The 25,907-nt window shown below is 31.6% G+C and overlaps 1 protein-coding gene across 1 annotated transcript in view; it reads left to right on the top strand.

The window, feature by feature from the left end:
* Nucleotides 1-10: 10 nt before the first annotated feature.
* Nucleotides 11-25,907, top strand: part of LOC107443283 (putative inorganic phosphate cotransporter) — a 33,950-nt gene continuing 8,053 nt past the window's right edge. Inside the window, exons 1-7 of the mRNA XM_087161203.1 lie at nucleotides 11-4,093; nucleotides 12,263-12,459; nucleotides 14,121-14,363; nucleotides 16,711-16,894; nucleotides 17,072-17,202; nucleotides 21,686-21,835; nucleotides 23,889-24,021. Of these exons, the coding sequence (XP_087017329.1) occupies nucleotides 4,057-4,093; nucleotides 12,263-12,459; nucleotides 14,121-14,363; nucleotides 16,711-16,894; nucleotides 17,072-17,202; nucleotides 21,686-21,835; nucleotides 23,889-24,021 (1,075 nt within the window). The 5' untranslated portion in view covers nucleotides 11-4,056. The remainder of the gene's footprint in view (nucleotides 4,094-12,262; nucleotides 12,460-14,120; nucleotides 14,364-16,710; nucleotides 16,895-17,071; nucleotides 17,203-21,685; nucleotides 21,836-23,888; nucleotides 24,022-25,907) is intronic.

Here is a 25,907-nt window from a genome sequence, read left to right as displayed (position 1 = left end):
TGCTAATTAATTTGTGCTAACTCTTAATTAAGTTTCGAAATCATACACAAAAACGTACTTTCTCTGAATGAACATATATATACATATATATGTATTTATATATGTATTTATATATTTGGAATCGTGACCCTTGAAATAAGGGGGCAGAAAAAATTTCGAAAAAATTGGATCGCAATAAAGATTTATATATTTGGCGATAGTCCAGAAAACAGCCAACAAAAGTCGCCACCGCAAATGAATATTTTAAGAAAACCCATTGACAAATTCAAAAGAGGAATACTTAATTTTACTCCGTTGCTAAGCAACCAAGTTCTGACTTGAAAAAAATTTAAATAATGTTCAGTGATTGCTTGGAGAGACTTAATCAATAGTTAATAGAAAATATCTCCGAGTTTCTAAACAACAGACAATTTTTAAGTTTATTTCTGTTCAAAAAGCAAAGATTTATATTTTCTTTTAATGTCCTTTGAAAAGAAAAATTGAATGGATTTATAAATAATTCATGATTTTTTATGCTTTTAGAATTTAAGTACATGAACTTTTTATCTGGCACTAATTAGATTTTTTATGTTGTTATTACCATACTTATACTAGGATTTCATACTACAATCAAATTTACATAACCTATTATAACTATAAACAAAATTTTAGGGATAATCCTTATTACAGCTTTAATCGAGTCTTCTAGGCAAGAAAGTTTGAAGAAATAAAAAAAAGTGCCTGAAACATAAAATATAGATTGTATAGTAATTCCAATACACATTCACAAGGTTTTTTATAATTTACGATACTTCTTTTTACATAACTCAAAGATTTGCTGAATATTAAATGGCATTTTAAAAACATTGAAATATGTTATGTTTAAGAATAAGATATCAAAATAATATGTTGCATATTCATTGTGCGTATGATTCGTTGTTTAAAAAATCGCTTCATTCTGCTACATGCTTAGGTTACATGGCTTTCTTTGGATAAAGATAATTTGCAAATAGCATTCTCATGTTTCAATACATTCTGAAACTTACGTTCGCAAATTCACCATAAAATGTCGCACAGCATGTTCTTTGATTACGATAAGCTGCATTTACCACAAAATAGCCCTGCCAAATACCACTGATATGATTTTGTTTCTTACATATATCTGATACGATACTCTCTTTTTAAATAGAGTTCGTAAGGTCCATAAGATACTAAAATGCGGGCACAAAAACTTAAAAGATAAAATATTCAATTTCATTAACTTAAAATATCTATTCTCAAAATTTTAATTTTATAAATAAAGATAACATTAATAGATCAATATTAATGCTACGGGTCTCTTACGTTTTTAAAGACCACATGAATCCTGTAAAAATATTATAATGCATATGATTACTTTAACGAACGTAAAATCCTTACTGATCACGACCCAAATATAAAACAATATAATTGATGATGAAAACTCTGAAACTGAAAATAAAAGTCGACACGTTTCGAGCTATCAAATGCAAGCGCCCATTCTCAACACTTGTCAGGCGTGAATGACCTGTGATTATTGGAGTCTCAAAACATGTCTATTTTTATTATCATCTATTATTTTTTTCGATTCAGTTTCTTGTGAATATCCATTTAGTAACACAGCATATTAAATTATTTCACTCGATATTAGAATAAGTTTTACGTAAGATATAGGCATAGGTTCTTAGATTGAGAAAAATAGTAATTTACTACTTTCTAAAAAAATTAATGCAGTGCAATTTTCCTTTTGCTGCAATCCTCTACATTTTTAAGGACAAAAAAAATCCGTTTACAGTTGAAGTTTCAAAAGTCGAATGTGAAAATGGAATGTCCCTAGCACCTGGACTCGAAATTAAATAGTCACAAGGACAGCTGTTTCAAACTAGTTAGCGTTTCCTTCCTACTCGAAGTTGTTTGAAAAGGTATTTTTTATTTATCGTTTCCAAAATTTTGTTCTATCTATATTTTAGGCTAAACTTTAAGTGTATTTCGTTCGAGTTTTTTTTACACCCTTATTTGGTTAAAATTATTAAATAATTTTCTTAAAATAATCTTTTTTTTATTTTTTTTTATTTCCAATGGCAAGGCAGAAAGGTACAAATAGAAAGATGAAATAAATAACGAATACAAATGTACGTATGATAACAAAGAAAGAAGACCGAAGTCATTGCCTTAAAAGTTCGCTTGCTTCCCAATATCTTGAGGACTCAGTGCGTTCATGAAGGGTGGTCCCTGCCCAATTTCTCTCCAGATTTACAAAGTAGACAAAAAGGCGTGGTGGAAAGGCCTATGCGGTATAAGTGAGCAGAAAGACAATCGTGGCCTGTATATAAGCAGAAGGCCGCAACTGCATCACGTCTTGGTTTGTTAAGAATTAAGGAAGAGCTTACATTTCTCCAACTTTTCAAAGCTGTGCGAGTCTGAAGGTCTCGTAATGAGTTGGTTTTACATAAATTTTTAAGGAACAGTTTGATTTTTCCAAAAGGAAGTTGCCGTATTCGATTGTTGTAGCAAACTGGCACCTTTTTTGGCAAGTAAATCTGCCTGCTCATTGCCACAAACACCACAATGGGCTGGCACCCACTGGAGGACTATTCGTTTTCCCATCAAAAATAAAGACCTCAAGAGGTCTTAACATCGGGAAATCTCATGTGTCAAGAGACGTTCATGTGAGCTAATTGATTGTATGGCCGCTTGTGAGTCCGAGAAGAGGACTGCATTTTCAAATTTGTGTTGGAGGGCCAGTAGCTGCTGCAAGGCCGTACTCAAGGCCACTACTTCTCCATCAAAGGTGGTGCCAGTGCTTGAAATAAATTATTCAAGCTATATAATTTAATGGATTGATAGTTTATTAGTAAATGGGGCTTCCAACACATATCCTTAACGTTAATCCAGCTATCATTAAATAAATGGAATAAGCTTAGATAAATAAGATAAGTTAACTTTTTTCTCGTTTTATTTTTCAATGAATAATATGTTTCGATCAAACATATTTCATTCTAGAAATAACTAAATTTTTGAGTAGGTTTCTTGGAGCAATGTCATTCTTAACCTCCTATGACGAAATATAGGAAAATTTGGTTTTCACAGTTTCTGTAAAAAGTATGTTAACCTTCTCTCCGCGTATTTTTTTTAAACAAAATAAGCTGCAAATGCATAAGACTTGCATTGTTGCATCTTCTCTTTGATCCTAATTAAAAATTAAAACAGTATTTTGCTATTCTGTAAAAAAAATTTGAAACTAAATATTAGCATGAATCTCTTTATAATCAAGCATATTTTATGTTATATTAAAGTAAAAATATTGCAGAAAATAATATATAAAATAATAAATTACATTTATTTCATTTATTACATAATGAAACATATGTTGATTGTCAAGGTATATCTTTTATTGTATAAGGAAGTGAAAATGAATATATTGTAGATTAGTTATTCAACACTTACTTATCAAATGCCAAAACGTAGAGCTAGTTTAGTTAACCGAAAGTCACGAATATATTTGGAATAAATTCTGATTACTCGTATCACTATATATCATCACTTGGCGAGCGCTTCGATGCGAATAAAGACATTCTTTATAGAAAACGCTTAGCGTGAAGGATAAACATATTTGCATATACTCTGATCTGAATTAAATATGCAATATCATTTTTGTGAGAAACGCACTCTTCAGCTACTTACGGGAAAATATTATCATCGCGTGTTAAGTGGTTGCGTGAGTAATTTTTGATAATAATGGTGGCAGTTTAGACGATCGTTTATTTCACTTAATTATTCTGATAAACTTCTCAAGTTAAAACTTCAAATAGTGTTTAAATTACCGCCAGTACTCTTATTGGCCAATTATAAGCCTGTGGCAAAAAAGTATAACTCTTTCGAATTGGTAAAAAAATTAAAGTTGATAGTTGAAAAAGTTTGGGAATAGTTTTGTACATTTTAGTGTAGAATATTTTTTCTCATTCCTTTCATTAAAGTTATTCATCGATGTGTGACGTATCAATTATGCCAAAAATGTTGGCTGTAATATCTCCGGTTGCCCAATAATATATTATTAAAATGTCCAAAACTGGAAAATTTAATTTAGAAAAAGGAGGTAAGTGAATATTTTAATGACTTTATTTAGCTTTAAAATTTCTAAAATCACTGGAAATGGCAATAAAAGCTGTGTTATTTTTATTTATTTGTTTATTTTTAATTTTCTAATAGAGAACTGCCAATTACAATATTTTTTTATGTCAATAAAGACAGCTAAACATTTAATATAGATATTAATTTTGATCTGTCAAGCGGCAATTCATTAAAAATTGTAATCTTATACTGATTTTCTTATGAATCTTAATAATATTATTTCTATTTATTCACATTTAATACTAAGAAGTTTCAGGCTATAATATATATAATAATGAAACTGTAAGCAACTAAAGCATAAAGTTCAATAAATCTTCTGAGAATACAAAATACATTAAGAGAAACTAGATGCGAATTATATTTACTAAATTTTGACAATGCACATCTATATCTATATATATATATAAATGAATGTGTGTCTGTCGGTCCTTGATAGACTCCTAAACCTACCGACCAAAAGCTATGAAATTTGGCATACAGATAGTTCAAAGAATGAGAAAGGTCACTGTTGACGTTAGATTATTCAATGACAAACCGTTCCAGCGGAATGAGCGGAAAACGAAATGGAATTTTCTGATTGGTTAAGCTTTAGCCATTGTTTTAAATTTAGCGATTCAATCTTGTCACATATTTTAAAAATGACATCATTGATAATTACTCTATTTGATGAAAAATTGGATTATTACGCGTATTTAAATATTTAATTATTTAATATTCGCTAAGTCAGATAAATTCAATGAACATTACGTGGTAGCACGCGTGATTTACGTCACCATACTTTGTATGGTACCACACGCTTTTAATTTGTTTATATTAACTCTTTTAAACTTGTTTCTGAAAAATTACTTATTTAAAACCAACGGAAACGGAATAGAAAAAATAATATTTATATATTCATAAGCAAAATTAAGCAGAAAGTTGTACTAATTTATTTAGGAAGAACTTGAAAAATCGACGCCAAAGAGGCTTAATTAATTAAGGTAATAATATGCATATTGAAATAAAAGGAATAAGCTATGTACTAGAAAGCAAAACTAATAGATTAAAGGTATTTATTTGTCTAGAAAAACCATAAAAAATCGTCATACTATCATTGACGACAATTATGCTTAATTAATGTTGGTTATATGTATTAATTGAAATAAAAAAAAGGAACTTCTGAACTAAAAAGCAAAAATAAGGATAAAAGGTACTTATTCGCGTAATCTGAATATTATTATTCACACTAATGCTCTATTAATACTGATAATGTGTATTAATTGAAATAAAACAAATCAAGCTATGTGCTAAGAAGCCAAGGTCATGAAGGAAAGATTAATAGGAAATTCGTTTAAGAAAATCGTAAAAAATCGTCATTCACAGATGGCGCTCAATTCATATGTATAGCACTGACGGTAATATGTACTACTGGTAATATGGTAATTGGTGAATTTGTTTTGATGAGAATTCCACGATTGGTTTTCCTTACTTTCAGAAAATAATTTTCCAGTGGCATATATATTTTCCATATATATGGCATATATATTTTCCATATATTTTCCATACATATGAAATATTTTCCAGTGGCTAAACACATTTTATCTTTATTCCAATAATATGAATTATAAACAACGAGCTTTGCCTACCTCAATAATGTCAAGCCACCGAAGATTACAGCATATAATATTAAATAAAAAATTGAAGTTATTTAAGCTATATTAATTTTAAAAACTTAGTGGAAGAACTAGGTAAGGGACATTTTCCAAACGAAAAAAAGAAGTGGTATCCGAAATATTTTATTACCAATTTATTCGAAGTTGGGACTAATAATTATTTGCTTTATTTTACTTACCACTGCCTAATTTGAAATAAAAATCATCCAAGCATACTAAAAACTAATATGGATTAGTTATGTTGAGATAAAAGTGAAAGCAAAAGCAGTTTTGTTACATTAAACATACCCATATTGACACAACCACTTTATGTTATCTTGTCTAATTCATTAATTCCCCTAAAAATGTTATTAACCTGGTTCTTCCATCAAGCTCTTTAATAGCGTTGGTATGTTGTCTTTCAGTTTTAAGCATGATAGCGTTTTTTTTTTCTTCTGAGTACTGGTTTATTGATTCTTTTCTTTTTTTAATTCACTAGTTCACCATAAAATCTTTGTTCAACATAAAACTAGTTCACAGTTGTATTCAACTAGTTCACCATAAAATCTTTGAATTGATACAACTTACACAAAAAAGGGAATTGCGACAGTTGAGACAATTTACCTTTATGAGGACTCACTCCAAACCCTAATGCAGATTGAAATAGATAATTCTGATTCAAATTATCATTAAGTATAAAATTATAATTTATTATGTAAATATTTATTCATGTTTTGAAAAAATTATTAATATTGATTTTAATATGAAATTTGGATACAATAGACCTCTGGTCGATGTGCCCAGCTGTTTGGAGTTGCACAACCTCTTAGTCTAAGTCTAATATGAGATTACTATACAAAATTTTAAATAAAACTTATAAGAGTTTCACAAATAAAATTTATAATTTAAATTTTTAATTCAATATTTAGGAAAAATATCAGGTGTTATTTCCTTTTCATAACTTTCATAAAAAGTTATCTTTTGATTTCTTAATATATCATTTAAAGATAAAAGTCTTATAAAAATCAATAATTCTTAAAAATCAAAATTTTTAAATTTGTAATAAAAATAAACAAAATGTTTTTGTTACTTTGACTTGAAAAAATAAAAACAATTAAACTAAACTTTGACTTGAAAAAATTTTTCCGAAACTTTAATACTGATGGTTTCTAAGTCATAACAATAATAATAATGCTGCTACTTTTAAATTTGTCAATTTTTCAATAAGATGCTTATATTTCTGCAATATTCTGCGATTATTATTTTTTCTTCCTTTTAAAGCTGAAAAAAGTCCGCTTTAAATTTTTTAAAAAAAGAATTAAAAAAAAGCGAAAAGTAAAAGAAGAAATCCGATGCTTAACAGATTAAAAATTTGAAGAAACATTTACTGATGTTTATTTTTTTTCAAAAATTAAAATCGATTTGTATTTTGGTGGTAGGATAAAACTTTTTCGTCTAGATGGTTAATGCTACTTACCAATTTAACTGCGCAGTAGATGCATACAATCCGCGATTGCAACGAACTATAGGGGGCGTTGTTGTATGAGACGAATACCTGCTATTTCTATATGAACAATCATTCAGTTACTCTGGAGACGTCTTTAATGTAGCGCGTAGCAATGTAACGTTCCTACTTTATTGTGGCTTATTAAATTTAAAAAAGAAAAATGTTTGATATTCTTTCTTATGCAAACGAAAACAAAATGGTATCTCTTTTATTTTAGAGAAGGAAAATCCAAAACGCATCGAAAAAATATTTGTAAATAAACAGAAAACTATATGTATATTCTTATAAGAGTTAAAACCTAGTGCCTAAGAAATAGTTTTACTAAGCTTAATGATAAAACATGAAAGGCCCATTTAAACTTTACATTCCATAGTTGTAAGAATCATTTATTTTCAAAAATTAAAATGAACAAAGAGTAGGACATAAAGCCTCATAATTTTACATTATTTAATTTTGCAAACAAAGTTTTTGACAACAATTTATATTAAAAAATTTTAAGTTTCAATAAAAGTCATTATTTAGAGACTAAAAAACGTAAAATAAAGAATGCTTACGAAACAAAACAAAAAAACAATTCTTTTTTGACGCGATTTTTTGTTGCTACGAAAATGCATCTTTGGGATTTGCCAAAAACAAAACAAGATGCAATTTTATTTTTTCAGGAGCGAAATATTTCACCGAAAAAACGAAAATTTACCAATTCCCATAACATGAAGTTTTATCTTTGTAAACGTATGTTTTGGAAATGTTATTTAATTTGGAAACTTATTTATTAGAATTCATATGGCGACTTCATCAGGTAGGTGAAAGAGAATAGAGTTTGTTTTGAATCTATGCTAAACTCTATATCGGCCCATTTTCCACCGAAATCCAATTGACTACTTTGATTATAAATAAAGGGTTTTGTTTCATGATTTGTCGCAAAAATTTTAAGTGTAGATTGGCGACACTTAAAAACCGCCAAATCTGTAGCTGCGGTGTCGTTAATACGTAAGTACCGAATTTTTATTCCATACTTTTCTGAATCATATTACTTCAAACATTAGAATATGCAAGAAGTATACATTAACACATAATGTTATACGAATTAATTTTTCAAAAAAAAGTATTTTGCCAACAATTTTTATAGAAAAATTATAAACTAAAAAACTTAAAATAAAGAATTCTTAGGATAAAAAACGATTTTAAAAATTCTTCATATCGAAATAAAAACTTTAATATTGTTTCGTTTCTTTATTCTTATAGTTCTTAATCACGCAAAAAACCATTCTGTGGAGAACGATCATCAAATAAGAAAAAAAATTTTTTACAAGCAAATTTTTTATTAAAAAAATCATAACGCTCACCTGTGTTATAAATCCGCAGAATTCCAAATGAAATGTTCTTCATTTGAAAATTTTATATTCAAATAATACGATTATCCCTTCATTATTTTTAGATAACATGCCACACAGCAAAATTGTAAGATCTCGATATGAATTTCAATATGTAACTTTAAAACAGAATAGCTGAATTTAGTTAAAATTATTCTTTCAAAACTATAAAGTACTTACCAAGAAAACGATAAAAATTTATTAATAATCAGCACAAATGATACTATTTCAAGTAGTTCGGATGATTCTTTATTGTTGTTTTCCGAATTATATAGATACAGAAATATATACTATTCTATAAAGAAGAAGATTATTCTTTAACTATTATGCAGTTCTGTGTGCTTTCTGAATTCACATTTATTCATTGGAATGACGAAAGCAATGTTGACTTCACTTTAATTCGTAATGAATTGAAGACAGAAAAAATTATTTTACCGTAATATACACATCTGTAACTGCAAATGATGATGAAATCGGAAGTTATGTTGTTGGTAATAGAAAAGGTAAAAATTATTGAGAAATTTTTTTTCAAATTCTTGGCGTGTTCTGCTTCATTGTTCGACATGTTCTGATTAGTTTTTTCAAGTTCTTCTATCTTTTCCTTAGGGAAATTTTGCTTCTTATTTGCTGCTAAGAAAATAGCGTCCGTCATTGCCAAAAATTATGATGAAACTAATGCCCAATATTTTCAGGCTCCCGCTAGAGGGCGTACTCGAGCGTTGCGATCGCGAATAGTATTCATAACTTCATATGAATTGCGGTGCGCTAAATATTCAATATCATTCCATTAGCTTAAAAGCATTAATGATGTATTTCAATCATGTTAATACGTATTATATACTGTTCAAATAAATATATGTACAAAAAAAAATTATGAGAAATTAAAATTTTAAAAATAAATTGGAATCTGATTTACACAATGTGAAAAATCACACGACATCTAAGCATTTCATAGAACTATATTAAAACAAATAACCAAACGATTACATAACACTTCATAAATTTACTAAAAATAATAACAGAAAACGATAAACTCAACTAACTACTAACTAACTAGTAGTTAAGTTTTTTGCCGTAGCGCGGCGTAGCGTAGCCATTTCGAAGAACATTGATAAAAATAAAAAAATAAAGCGTCGCCTTTTTTTAATGTTTTATCATTTGACACTTAAATATTTCTCTGTGATTAAATGTCTATATTTTTAGTTCAGAAAAAGAAACTTAGCAATATTAATGTTGTTGTTGTTTATCCTCTTCCGGCCTGACGAAGTCAGACCAGATCTATGAACCCGTTGACCTGAAGAAAATCAAACACCAAAAGAGGAGTAGAGTAAATTTCTTCCCAGAGAAGACCAAGACAGTTCAGGATGTGATCGGCGGAAGCCCGGTGTAGATGTCATTTAGGGCAGATGGGGTGGATTTTAGTTCCTTCGGAAAATAGAAAACCTTTAAGATGGCCGGTAGCTAGGTGGGAGATGGTGGTGAAAACTCTCCTTTCAAAGTGAAGGATCAAAGAAGCTCCAGGCTTATTTCCCTTGTACCAATGGTGGGTGGGGGGAATCAACCAGTCTCTGAGAATCTGGGATTTCTTCAGGGAGTAAAGTTCAAGATAGGTAAGGTGCGGTTAGCTGCAACCCTCTTTAGCTAGGCTGTCCGCTAAATCATTACCATAGAAACCGACGTGAGAAGGAACCCTCTGCAGGTGAATATTATGTTGGAGGGACAAGAGTTTTAGGTTGTTTACGATGGAAATACTGGTTTTGTCGCCAATTTGGGTCCGGTTGTTGAGATGTTGCAGTGAGCTGCCGCTATCAGAGAATAGGATTCAGATTATTGGGTAGTCAGACTGAGAGAGATACCTAGGAGAAGGAAAACTCCGATCCAAATCCGTACCCAGCGTCTGTCCTTCATGTTAGAAGCGGCTTGGGTGTCTGAGGAGCTAAGACAGTCTTCTAACGGGTGCTCCAGTCTTCAGACAAACAGAAGCTGCAAATTACCTTACCATGAACCAGTTGAGCAATATTAATAAAATCGTTTGCGCAACAAATTTCGTTCTTTCTTTCTTTCTGCCACAAACACGGAGAATTTATGAAGAGTTTCCTCTCCAATGTTAAAGCATATAAAAAAACGACGTGTTTTTTTTTTCAATGGGGGGGGGGGGCGGTAAAATGGCTGCACTGGACCAAACGGCTTCTGCGCCTGATGTTGTTGAATAAAATGCAAATTTTTATGGATGGCATGCACCGTTTAACCTTTTCATTTAATAAACCAAAAACTGTTTATGGTAGAAATTATCATAAAACAAAATGCAATAAATAATAGTAAATAAAAATATGACAAAACAGCTTTTTAGAAAGACAAAACTAAACTATAAGCTAAATGTTAAGGCAAAGGTAATGTAAGGGAAGGTGTTAAATTAAAACTAAAGTATAAGATAAATGATTTAACATTAACTAGAAAATTTTATGTTTTTACACAAATGAACAATGTGAAAAAATTTCAAAATACTAACGTAAATCCACGAAATGCAATCTTAATTCAATAATTTTTACTGAAACGAACCTTAAAAACTCAATTTTAAATCTATAAATCACAATGAACTATTATTCATTTATGGTACAATTGTTTTCCAACAGAAATAAACAAAATAATATGAAAGAGGCACTAAATTAAAAACTGTATAGTGATAACTTTTCAAATTTTCAGAATTAACAAACCATTTTCTTTAAATGTTGCCGAAGGACCCAAGGGCTTTTTTTAAAATAAAATGTTGGTCTTGATGAAATTTTTAGAAAAGCTTCATGATAACGTTAGAGTGAATTGTCCTTAAGTATGGCTTAAGTTCATTTCCATGAATAAAGTATATAGACGCTCTTTTAAGGTATAAAAAACGATTTATAAACTTTGGCTCTACACGGGTAGGAAATATGAAAAATAAATTAATTAATTAAAATTAGTACTTATATAAACTTACCTAATCCAAACTTGAATGAATAAATCTTTTTAAAATAAAGCAAAAAAAATGCTACAATAAAAAGAACTGAATTTTTTTATTTCCTATGAGCTGCACAATCAGTCTTCTCGATGAGCAGACCTAGTGTGTTCTCCAGAAGTGGTATCCACTCTTTCAGGACCACCCCAATGGGTGAGATACCGTTGGCCATGTTAATTTGGAGATCTAGTTTCTGCCACACTAGATGGCAGCACCGAGACTCTATTTGGATGCTAAAGTGCACTAGGAATTAGAACTGAATTGATCTTAGTAAAATAAAACAAAGTCACAATAATTAAATAAAGAGAAGTAAACAAAATTAACTAAAACTATAAATCAGTGAAAATTTGCTCATCTATTCTATTAATATAACCGTACAGAAACAAGCAAAGACTTGGATATATGGAATTATCGACTTACAAACTTTACAAAGATGGACTTGTAGAATTATTTTCACATGCGTCAAACTTTGAACAGTAAACTCTGCAAAATACTTTAAACATGGAGTTATGTGAACAGCTTTACAAATAAATATTTCATTTCAAATTCTGATCCATTATCCAATTTATACAGATGATATATCAAAAATTACTTTGCTTATGGATTTTTTTCCTGTTTATTTCTCTATTTTCAGGCCATAGAATTTTTCAAAGACGTTATGTGGTCACATTGCTAGCTTTTTTGTGTGGTATGGTGGCGCAGTCCCATCGCATAAATATCAGCTTCGCTATAGTAGCAATGGTTAACACCAGCATTACTCTGCCGAATTCGAAAAATAAGACAGTAACAGATTGCGAAACTTCATATTTAGAAAGTGAATCTACAAATTTAGTAAGTTGGTTAAATATTGTTTCTGAAACATTTTTTTTAAATTACGTAAGATTAGTGCAAAATCCTTCGAAACCAATGCGCAAACAAAAAGCAGAACGTGTGGGGTGAGGCCATTGGACAATGCCAACCTCCCTCTATCAAAAGGCACCTCAAGATTGAATCAGTTAGCATATTTTATATGCAAGTGAATTGATGTTTAATAATCGTAGTTGTAGTTACACTACAAAACTCCTCCACCAGAATTTTATCAGGGATAGATTTCGATGAACGGATGCCACTAGTTGCTGTAGTTGAGAAAGGCCTGGAGAGCTGGATAAAGGCCACCGGGTTTGAGCTTTAGCCATGAGAACTGTATTAAGCTCTTGATTGTGTGTGTGGACACTCCAGTGTTGCTATAAGAAGTCGAATGTGTGAAGAATCCTGTTGTGAATAAATGAGACTGAGTAGCAACAGAGCAAGGAGGACGAAGACGCAGTCACATATAGCAAGTCAACTGTTCAATGTGGACCATCCATCGAAGTAGTCGTGATCATATCACGTCCTAAGGTCACCAATGTGGGGTGAGTAGAAATCGACAATGCCAACCTTCATCTATCAACAGGTACATCAAGATTGAATCAAGTTAGCATGTCTTATATACTAGTGAATTGATGCTTAATAATCGTAGTGGTAGTTACGCCACAAGTGTCCTTCTCAATAAAATTCGAAGCAGCATTAAGTCCCTGAAAAAAATGATACTGAATTTTTTTTTGCTATGCATGACTTTTTATTGAAGTTATGTGAGAAAAACATTTATTTTTTAATGGCTGATAGTTGCTGAAAGTTTATATCAAGAGGGTGGAAATAAATAAACAATACTGCCTGAAGACGGAAATATAAAATATTGAGCTGTAAAATAAAATTTTAAAAAAATTTCAGAACTTTTGTTGCGAGACTCTACCGGAAAGTACCGTGCTCTTTTGTTCTCGACTTTACTCAATGAAATTAAAGTAATTCAGACTCCAGTTTACAAAGAATGAGTAACATAACTCTTTTTATTTACACAAAAATTTGCTCTATAATATCGCCATAACAAGCGAATAAACAAATTCTAACTCACAACTTACATATGCTATTAAACCAAATAAATAAAATCTAGCTTACAGTTTACACAAGTAACTAACAAATAAAATCTAATAACTTTAACAACTATAACTTCAACTAAAGTGCTTATTTTAACAATGTAACAACTAAGCACTCCAGCGAAAGGCTTAAAACGTGTCCTCTCAGACATATTTTATTCTGTTTTGTGCTTTGTGATTATCTATTGTAGATACACGTAACAAAATTTTCATCAAAAATAAATTTAAAGAGCCTTAAACTCGTGATAAACAGAAAAATCTCTTCAACAGCTGCATTGCATACATAGCTGCTTGCAAAAAATTTTTTGTTTACAAAAAATGCTAATTTTCGATTTCCTGTTTGTAAAAGTCCTGAAGCTCTTTCCCTCCCTGCACCGAATTGATATTACGGCCTACATTAAGTTTGCAAAAGATCATGAAATAATAAATGCTGAGCCTCATTCCTAATCTCAACAAGTTTTGTATAAAAATTGACCGAATTGAAAAAACTGAAACTCGTAATTTCGTTAAATGTGCAATATCTTTCTATATTTTTTTTAGTTGAAGAAAGTTCCAGAATTCAATTGGAATCCTGAAATCCAAGGATATATACTGAGTGCTGGATATATAGGATATCTTATTACAATAATACCTGGGGGCTTTCTTTCCAGGCGGTATGGAGTAAAACGAATATTATTTACAAGTATTTTAGGCACTTCTCTGTGCAATTTAGTATCCCCTGCAGCTGCCAGGATACATCCATATTTGCTTGCAGTTGTACATTTTATCAGAGGAGTGTTCCAGGTATTGTATAGATTTTTTTTAATTAGACATAAATTTATTTTTTATCAGCAACTGTTAAACATGTCTGGCAAAAAAAAACATGGAAAAAGTTACAGAATATTTAAAAAAGAAAAGAAGAATATTATTTAAAAAAAGAAATAAATAAAAATAAAAATCCGTAAATAAAGATATAATCTCTTCATAGGTAAACAAAATAATGAAAAGATATAATCTCTTCATCAGCTCCCACGATTATATACACGAAAAGTTGTGCTTTCTGATATTGTATCAATATAGTCAAAGCAAAATATATCAATACAGTAGTGCGAGGAGCACTAAAAATTGAAACGAAAATAGAAATCATTGAGTAAAAAATATATACGAAATAAAACGTATCATGTAAAAAAAAACAGAAAATTAAAAATGAAAAAAAAAATATTCGGAACAAAACACAAAGCAAAATCTATAAAGCGAGTAGCGAATTCAAATAAACTTACGCGTACCGGAATCTTTCAAGAATGATTTAAAATATTTTTGTAATAAGATTGCTAGATCGCAAAATATGAAAACAGAAGCGCATATAGAGGTTAGAAGTGTAAATAGAAGGAACTTTTATGGCTCGTTCTTACTGCAGTACTGAAGAGCTTTTGATTTGCCAAGCCTCTATTTGCAGTTCTGTTTTCATATTTTGTAATCTGGCAATCTTATTACGAAAATATTTTAAAACATTCTGGAAAGATTCCGGTAAGTGTAAGTTACCGTTCCAGCGGGATGAGCTAAAAAAGAAATGGAATTTTCTGATTGCTTAAGCGTTAACCATTGTTTTAAATTTACCTATGCACAATACAATTGTTTAAATATTTTAAAGATATCATCAGTGATATTTGTTAGCTCACGAGCTGTATTTGATTGTTGTGGGTTGTTGTCTTGCACCTGGAGAATTGTTTGAATGATTGATGCATTATTGATAGACGTAGTAGGCTATATGAGATAAAAATGTCATTTTTTGGCAGAAAAAAATGCATTTTATTGAGCATTTGGGGACCAAAAGAAATATATAGGTGCATATGAGAAAAACAAATAAAAAAAGTTGTTTCTTTTACAAAAAAATCCATTTTTAGTGGAAAGTATGGTTTCCTCGGACGACCAGCAACATTAAACATCTTTGAGGCATGAAGTTATTAATAAGAGGCTGTGTTTTCTATCCCACTCCTCCAGAAGATGTTCCAGTTCTTGGACAGTTTGTGGGGATAGTAGGTGTCCAGCAATTCGTTTGCCTAGAAAGTCCCAAACATGCTCGATTGGGTTCATGTCCAGAGAACACGCTGATCTATCCATTCGTATGATTCCTTCCTTCAAAAGGAAAGGATTCACCAAGTTAAAACGATGTGGCGTGCAATTGTTTTCCATTAACATGAAGTTATCACCAATTGCTGTTGCATGAGGGACTACAATAAATATCAGAATCTCATCCCTATATCGGCGACTAGTCAGAGCTCTATTTCGAATGATATATAGATCGGTGCGCCCATTATTGGAAGGTGCCAACATAGACCATCACTCTCCCACAGCCAAATCCTATACTTTTTCTGCACAAATGCAGGATTATTTCTAATGATTTTTCAAATTGAAATCTGCATCAAAACGATAATATGTAATGAAATTGAAACCAGTTCAGTAATAAATAAAAAAATGTTGCTCCAAATTTGCTAGTCGAAAAAGCAGATAATTTTCCAATACTGTAATAACTTTATATTTCAAGAAATTTTCAAATTACTTTAATGACGAATTAATGTTAATTTTACTTTTTGCGTATTTTGTCAAATCTCGAGAGCTTCTTTAACGAATTGAAAAAGCTAATATACTTTTTTCATTTCAACACTTCAAACTGTGATGACATATTATTTGTGTATTTTAGTGACATAAAATGAGTGAAAATTTAAAAAAAATATCTTATTAATCTTGCAATATCTTAAATTATTTATCGAATTATCTTATTTTATTTAATTATTATCTTATTGATCTCAAATTATCTTATTTTTATTATTCTGGTGAAATGCATACTAGCAGACACTTTTCAACCTCAAAAATTGTGCATAAGCAATAAGAGAGGCATATAATACATTAATAGAGAATTGAAAATGACTATTTTTGTGAGAAAAGCTCATATACTTAAAACAAACCTAACTTTTACAAACCTAACTTAAAACAAACCTATTTTATTAACGATTGGAAATTTGAACATGAACTATGAATATATATAGAATACGAATAGTAGGAACTGAACAAGCATTAAATTCACTAGGTACTTGAGAATGACTATTTCTGTTAGAACATATCCTATACTCAAAACAACTCTAATTTACAGGGTCCACCAGCTGCCGCATTTGCTCTCTTAACGGCACGTTGGTTTCCTATACAAGAAAGAGGTTATCTTGCAACGTTTTTATATCTTGGCTTCCCAACGGGTGCCTCTGTCGGAAGTTTAATATCTGGACCTATTAGTGAAATCAACTTAGATGGTGGATGGCCATTAATATTTTACTTTTTTGGTACGTTAATTTGTTCATCTAAACTAATTACGCTACATTATTAGTCATTTTTCGTTTTCAACCTAAGAATTGCATAAAGAAACTTTTTATTAAAAATACAGACATCGATTTTGAATTTTAAATTTCCTAAGCGTAAAATTGACAATTCTATTACTTTCGTAAATATAAATTTTCCAGGATTATTCGGATTACTAGTCAGCGTGCTTCTGTTAACCTTGTATGCAGAAAATCCAACAGATGATACGAGAATTTCAGAACGAGAGTTACAATATATTCTGGAACATACAAACGGAAACACAGCTCAACAGGTATGAAATGCATTCTTAAATAAGACGGAGACTATAAAACTTAAAATATAAAAATTCTGAATGAAAATAAAAAGACTAAGGTTATTTTGACTTGACGCGTATACATCATGCCAGTACCTAACACTGAAATCATTTTCTCCAGCAGTTACAGTATTAGGCTACAGACCCAAAGGTCTGGTGTTCAATCACAGTCGTCAGCCAATACATATAGCTCATGCACTCTTTCTTATTGAAGACTACGAATGTCGGACTCACCGCTTTCTCCCACAACTACAAAACACGATTACTATATAGATATCATTTTACACGATTTAAGCTATAAGCACTGTTTTACATCATTTCTTTAGCGAATGTTTTTTAACTGTTAGATTAGTGTATCTATTTTTAATTTTTACCCCATGTCGGTAAGTTTCTTTTCTGCTTACTTTTATCTTAAACTTATTTTCAATGGCATTTTAATATTTTAGCGTTATAGACGCATTATGAAAAAGGAATTTATCTTAGGATAATTATTCTTTCTTTTGAAATATCGCATAAGCACCTCAGATTTTGATTTTATATACACTCTATAACAAAAAAAATCGACGCACCAAGAAGGAGTTGTCCGATTAAAACGAAAATTGGTGGATGGGAAGACAATGTACAGAAGTTTGATGATTAAAATTTCAGAAATATTGAATAATTCATTACAGAGTTACAATAACAAGTTCAATAAGGTGTTGACCCGCCTCTAGCCTGGATAGAAGCTGCCACACGGCGTGACATAGACTGATAAAGCTCCCGGATGGTCTCTTGCGGTATTTCCTGCCAAATTCGATCGAATTGTCGAACAAAGTCGTCAACATTCCGTGCCAGATGCAATCGCCTTCCCATCATATCTCAGACATGCTCGATATGAGAGAGATCTGGTGAACTGGCAGGCCAAGGAAGAGTTTGACAAGCTTGCAGACAGTTCATAGCAACACGTGCCGTATGTGGTCTGGCATTGTCCTGCTGAAAAACCAGCCCAGGATGCTGCAAAAAGAACGGTAGCAAAACAGGTCTTAGGATGTCGTCGACGTACCGCTATGCAGTAAGTGTACCTCTAATGACGACCAAAGGGGTCCGGCTGTCAAAGGAAATGTCACCCCAGACCATAATGCCTTGTTGAGGGCCGGTGTGGCTTGCAATAGTGAAGGCAGGATCCCCCCTCTGCCCTGTGCGTCTCCAAACACGTCTTCGATGATCGCCAGGACACAGTTGGAAGCGGGATTCGTCGCTAAAGCCTATACGTCCCCAGTCGGCATCATTCCAGTCATATCTATTCAAAACATTCATGCATACGAAATTTCAAAGCAATCGGATGATTGCTTCTTGGTGCGTCGATTTTTTTGTTATAGAGTGTGTGTGTGTATATATATATATATATATATATATATATATATATATATATATATATATATATATATATATATATATATATATATATATATATATATACACACACACACTGGTGTGCAAAACTTAAGCAACAAGTGGTTTATCGTCCACAGCTCCCCAACAAAGTATAAGATGGCCATGAAATTGCAGTATAATATGCACGTAATTCAGTAGAAAGATTATTTGTATGCAAATTTTAGAAATAAAACGACGTAGGTGATGTAAGTGTAAGTAAACCTTGTGTGTCGGCCTGCGCAGGTCAAAGCTGTGATAAAAGGATGAAGAGCACCGTAGTTAAAGACATTAGCTGCAAGTGCAAGTGATTTGTTTTGTGAAACATGTCTTCAAGAAATCATTTAGACGACTTTACTCGAGGAAGAATGATTGGGAAGCTTGAAGAGGGGCGTAGTATGACCAGTGTCGCCGAAGAGTTCGGGATTAACAAAAGTGTTGTTTCTCGTGCTTGGAATGCCTTTAAAACTACTGGTACAGCTGTTCGGAAGGTTGGTGGTGCCCGTCCAAGGATATCAACACCAAGAGATGACCGTTACATTGTCCTCAAGGCGAAAAGAAACCGTTTTCAGTCAGCGAGGGCCTTATCTCAGCAACTGTGCACAGCCACAGGACGACAGCAAGTATCAAGATTTACAGCGGCCAGACGTCCCCACAAGGGTGGCATATTTGCTAGACGTCCTGAACGCTGCATGCCTTTAAAAGTTAGCCATCGGCGGCACCGTTTAGAGTGGTGCAGGGAACACGAAACCTGGACACCTCATCAATGGAGTCGCGTTCTCTTTACAGATGAGAGTCGTTTTAGTGCTACAAGCGATTCTCAACGTCAGTTGATCTGGAGAGAGGTTGGAGCTCGATTTCATCCCAATAACATCGCGGAAGGAGATCGTTACGGTGGTCCTGGAGTTGTAGTCTGGGTGGCATTATGTTGAGCGGGCGGACTGAGCTTCAGATCTTCGACCGAGGTTCTGCAACTGGAGACTGCTACTGCACTGAGGTAATCCTACCCCATGTGCGTCTGTTCCGAGGGGCCCTTTAACCAGACTTCATTTTTATGGATGACAATGCCCGGCCACACCGTACTGCCAATGTTCAAGAGCTACTGGAAAGGGAAGATATCACACGAATGGATTGGCTAGCTTACTCTCCAGATCTAAATCCCATAGAGTATAAGTGAGATACATTAGGGAGACGTCTTGCGACACGACAGTATCCTCCTGGTAACACCCATCAGCTGAAAGATGCGCTAAAGGAGGAATGGAGACGTTTACTCAAAGAACTCCTGGATAATCTGGTGCTTAGTATGGAGAGATGATGCCAAGCAACAATTACAGTAAAGGGAGGGCATATCCCACACTAGGGAACATCTGCCAGTTGTACTTACGCTTCTTCAGGCAATCATGTGTAACTCCACTATATGTCAAATAAAGCCTTTTTTTTGTTCCATACCCTACTTTAAGCTTTATATTAATTTCTGCGCCATTATTCTTTTACAATCGTTTAAGTACAAAATAATGTACATCATATTCAAATCTCATGTCAATCGGATGATTTCTTGTAGAGTTAAGACAAAAAACGCACTTGTTGCTTACATTTTGCACACCAGTGTGTATATATATATATATATATATATCGTCACTAAATGTCTTATTCGAAGCAAAACTTGACATTTAAACTTTGCGTCATTTTGCAATGATTCCTCTTTTCACACTGGCCGCATCAAATTTAATGCACAGGTACATCTAATAAACTGCTGTAAATAAGATGCTAATGGTTTTAATTGATTAAGAACTTGCTAATACATTTGCGTGGAGCCGCGATGGCTCAGGGGATAGAGTGTTCGCCTTCTAATGAGGTGAACAGTGGTTCGATCCCGGCGATGACTGGTCGATACTTCCGGCGATGGCTTCCGGCTTGCACCGACCACAATGCTGACGTGAAATATCTTCAGTGGTAGACGGATCATGGGTTAGAGTCCCCTTGCCGTCAAGCTAACCGTACCAGGGTCTCGTGTTCTTTCTCTCCATGTAACGCAAATGCGGGTTAGTTCCATCAAAAAGGAACCTCCACGAAGGCAAATTTCTCCCAATATTTGATCCAGGAGTTCCCCTGTCCTCTGGATTGGGATCAAAATTACAAGGCTACGGAGTTGAAAATAAGTAGTCGTAAACCCAAAAATTGGGTCGGCTGTTGAACGGCGGTTATAAAAATACGTTTGCGTGAGTGTAACATGTTCTCCTGCACAGCTATTAAACAATGAGACACTTCATAAGTCATATTTAAGGAAATTATAGTGGTTAAAAGCATTAGAAAACTTAAGTACAAAACATATCATTAAGATGCAAATCATCCTAAATTTAAAAGATTTATTATAGTTCATTTCAATCTAGAAATTATATATATTTTTTAATTATTCTGTTAAAGGAAATCTTATTTTTACTTGCTTATATTCTTAAAAAATATGCTTTCCCTTTATTCAATTCTATTCTATGAAGCCAGTCATAGTACATCGTACCAACTTTTAGTGAAATCAAAAAAAGTTTAAAGAAGTTCAACAGAAAGGAAATAAAAAGTCTTTAGTAGTTTATCCTGATAAGTGATAAAATATCAAACATTTATTTATACATTTATAACATAATTCCTTAACAACTTTTTTTTATCCCCTTGTACTCTGAATCTCCTTATAAATACTAAGCAATAAACCATTCAAATCATTTAGTAGCTACATCCGTAGGCTGTTACCTGCAGAAGTAAAATCTCCTGAAATCTTGCCTTTGCGGGATTTAATTTTAGCTGAATCTCTGTATTATGGATTTCTTAATCATTGCTGAGATTTGCAATGTAATACAGTTTTTAGAAAATGTGTTACTAAATACAATAGATGCCTTCAGTGTACACTTTTTACTAATGTATCAGATGATTTTAATGTTGTTTTAAGCTGTTTTAATTTAAGATTTATTTAAATTTTCCACACTCCATTGTTATTTCACATAACACAATACCATGATAAATTCTATTTCAAAAGTATTGATATACTTAATGTCCTGCTTAGAATCCTCCTATCCCATGGAAAAGAATTCTAACTTCCTTACCCACCTATGCTTTCTTTATATCATTGTTTGGACAATTCTGGATGGTATTTTACCTTCTAACAATTCATCCTATCTATTTGGATTCGATTCTTCATCTACCTGTAAAAGAGGTGAGTAAAAATTAATGTTTATTTTGAATTTTTATTTTTCCTCTTTATTTCAAACAAATTTGGCCGATGATTCGTTTGATATGATGAACCGAAAGAGCTTAGAATCCCTTCCGGCAAAAGGCATGAAAGCTGCTTTTGGAAATTTAAATTATTTTCAATCTCAACCATTTGTTCTAAATGAAGTCGTAAGCAAAATGAGAGTGAGTGGTAAAAAAATGTCTACTTCCATTTCAAAAAGCAATTATTATCTCTATATCTTCCTTATTTTCATTATTCGAAAATTTAAAATCCGTCGGTGTAAGATATATTTTAACCACTAGATTAACTCAAGATGCTCTCGAGAGTTTGTTTAGCCATATTAGAAGTTTTGGCAGATTCAATGACCATCCTAGTCCTACCGAAGTAATTAAAAGATTTAAACACTTGTTAATTGCAAATAAGCTACCTAATCTTTCGTCAAAAGTATGAGCAGAAATAAAAAATTCAGAAATAGTTTATTTAAATCGGAATTATTAGAAAAGGCATTTAATAAAGACAAAACAAAAAATATAGTTTCCGAAAATAATGATATTCCAGACAACGTTGAAGATATAATGCAGGACTTAACTAACTTCCTTCCCATGTCTTGGGATATTAACCTTAATTTGGGAGACAAAATGATCAATTCACTAGAAAAAGTACTAAATTATATTGCTGGTTAAGTAGCATTTCGCCTTAAAAATATTGATTCAAAATAAGGAATACCATCTTCTTAGTTCATCCAACAACAGGGAAGCAACACGGAATGGATTAATTCCTTATTTAAGGGAGGATAATTTGTTCCGTCAGCAGCATGGATATAAGGAATATGAGAACATTTTCCAAAGTGTGCATGGAACATCTTATAGAAAATCAAAAAGTGTCATCAAAGAACTTATAAATGAATTAGAGGGACGATATCCCGCACTGAATAAAACAGCAATACGCTTATTTTGTCGTCTAAGAACTTTTATAAAAATTCACCATCTAAATAGAAGCCACCTCGTTCCTTCGAAAAGAAAGGCAGGCAAAAAAATTTAAAAATGGATAGAGTCAAAGAAAATAAAAACTTAAATGAAAAGTATAAATAATTAATAGTTAAAATTCTTCTAATTTCATAGCATAGTTTTTAATGTATAGTTATTCTAAATATTTATGATTTTTCTTCATTATGTTCTCTTAAATTTAAATATCTATAAGCAATTGTAAATTTTCTAATATTATTAGGAACCTAAATTATTATTTTATTTCAGTAATGAGCGTTTAAGGTTGTTGTTTCTTAATAATTAAGTATACAAAAATTACCATTAACGACACATTTTAAAATCAGTATTCTAAATTTAACCCAACAAATTATTGTTATCTAACAATATGTAGCTAAAAAAGAGTCGATATAGGCTTTAATTTCTTTTAATAAGAAAATTAAAACTGAAAATTTTAAAATAAAGTATATGTAACGTCATTTACGACAACTAGTAAAATATTTTTATTCGTTTAAAATGGTATTTAGTTTAATATTACGGCCAAGAAAATGTTTTGAACTATGTTTTTGAGCGCAAATAATGTGTTAATTGTGTAAAGTTTGAAATCTAATATCAAGAAAAAGTTGAACTTATTTTTGCAGAAGGAATGATGCAAAGTTTTCATAATATCTTTGTTCGCAGTCTCCGACTTCTGTGTGCGGCGTGACGTCATAAGGAGAGAAATCGTAACTTCGGCTCTAAGAGAGAAATGAACTAGCCCTTCTCTTCTTTAGCCCTGGATATTTACTACAAAATACTGTAATATTTTTTGCAGGTTGACTTTGTAATGGAAGATCTTAAAATTTTTTTAATCAATTGATGAAAAAAAAAAATTTTAACACAATTTCAATCATTGAAAAATAATATAAATTCATCATCTTAAAATAGTATAATTATATTTTAAATATTATAAACATAACATTTGGAGTTATGGCACAAACAAAAACATTTGTAATTATCTTTAAAATCGGAATTTTGTTTTTATTCTGATATGTGTCCTTTGTTGATTTTAGAATGGTCTTCTAACTTCAGCACCTCAATTAGCGCAAGTATTAACAGGTTTCATTGCCTGCTGGTTGTCTATGCGGCTAAAACACATGAATATTAAAAGCATTAGCTTCATCAGAAAAGGATATAATTCTCTAGGTGAGGATAAAAATACGTATTGATTAAAATTTGAATAATAATGTCAATTTAAGTTCCGTAGTTATCAGTACTATGTAAATTACGTATGTTCAGTGAACCAAAAAATATCTTTGAGGTTTACGAAATATATAATTCTTTTGATGGATTTTTTCTACAAATAAACCTATATTATGAAACCGTTTTGCAGAGTACTTTAAAAACTATGAGTATTTCAAATTGTTTTCATTTTTATTTTTTACCTAAATTACTAATTTCTTCTAGTTTTTAAAAGTAGTACAAGGAGCCATTTTTCCGAGGTTTGTCCTATCTAGGACAAACCTCGTAAAATTATAATTACATTACTTATCAAAATATGCAAAGAAATTGAAATTTTTATGCATGCATTTATTTTTTTACTTATGGCCTAAATCTAAAATAAAAGGAAATGGTTTAAATGCAAAAATTGGTGTGTAAATTTGCCCTGTATATAAAGCAACGGTACTTGATTCATGTAAGAAAGTACTCTGATTCTTGCATCAATAATAGAATGTTCCATTATGTACAGAATTTCCTTGAGAAAAATCGCCAAGCCTCTAAGGAGTTCTCAGATACTTTTCTCTTTCTCATATATCGAGATCTTCGAAATTTCGGGAAGGTAGCTAAGTCTTTTGTCTCCAAAAAAGTCGCCAATATAGCCAGAATGGTTACCAAGTTAACACACTATTAATGAGAGAGTCTATTTCTTGTAAGTTGATATTGTGTGCTGCCAAAATACGAGTAGTAGATAAGCTAAAATGTAGATTTTGGGGGAAATGGCGTATGCTAAATAAAGAAAATATTAATGATTCGTTGTATTCAAAAAAATAATTACACGCATTTTCTTAAGGGCAGCTTTCCTAAAGATTGAAAGACAACTACTTTGAAAAACGAAAAGAATGATATAGAGAACAAATATAGAGATAAAAGAAAGCATAGAGAACAATAGAGAAGCAGCTGTATCAAGAGCCTATGAATGTAAAAGGACCACATGACTTCTCTGCATCGGTCCACAAGAGAGTGCGTACAGTCCGCAAAAAAAAAAAGATATCACCCTGAATAACTTTTGTTCTAATGATCGGATTTTCACGATCTAAATGTCAATCTTAATGGTTCCCGGGGGTGACCTCCAATATGCTAATTAATTAGTGCTAACTATTAATTAAGTTACGAAATCAGACACAAAAACGTACTTTCTCTGAATAAACATGCATTTTTTTTTACATATTTGGATTCCTGACCTTCAAAATACGAAAAAAATTCAAATTTTCAAAATTTCAAAAAAAATGGGTTGTAAATTAGGTGGCAATAAGGATTTATATATCTGGCGATGGTTCAAAAATATGCCAAATTACCTCGCCATAGAAGGGGAAATAATTTATAACAACCATAAAGAAACTGAATGAATGACAAGATGGGAAAAGATAGTGCTTCTCGTTGCTAAGCAACCAAAAGAATTTTTCGCGTTGCTTTCTGGCCTTTTTTTTTTTTTTTTTTTTTTTTAAATCTCCTTTAAAAAGGAAATTTAAATAAATTAATAAATTATTTTTGATTCTCCAAGATTACAGAATCTTTGAATTTTTATCTGACATTATTTATTTTTTTAAAGCTGTTTTAATGTAATTTGTATGACAGTTTTGAATTAAAACCAAATTTTCATAAGTTATCATAAATTTATGAAGAGTTGTAGGGTTAAATGCTTTTGCCCCTCACTTCGAGTTTCTTAGGAAAGGAAGAAAAAAAGCGATCAAGCAAAGGTGGACCTGAAAAAAGATAGCTATTCTGATGCATAATCGCAAAATTTTATAGAAATCACGGTATTTATTTTCGATAAAATTGTAAAACTTAATAAATGTTATATGGCATTTTAA

This window comes from Parasteatoda tepidariorum, chromosome 4 (genome assembly GCF_982258835.1).
Source record: "Parasteatoda tepidariorum strain Cologne lab strain chromosome 4, Ptep-v5.0, whole genome shotgun sequence".
Taxonomy (NCBI): domain Eukaryota; kingdom Metazoa; phylum Arthropoda; class Arachnida; order Araneae; family Theridiidae; genus Parasteatoda; species Parasteatoda tepidariorum.
The sequence above is the reverse complement of the archived record's forward strand: the minus strand, read 5'-3'. Positions and strand labels throughout refer to the sequence as shown.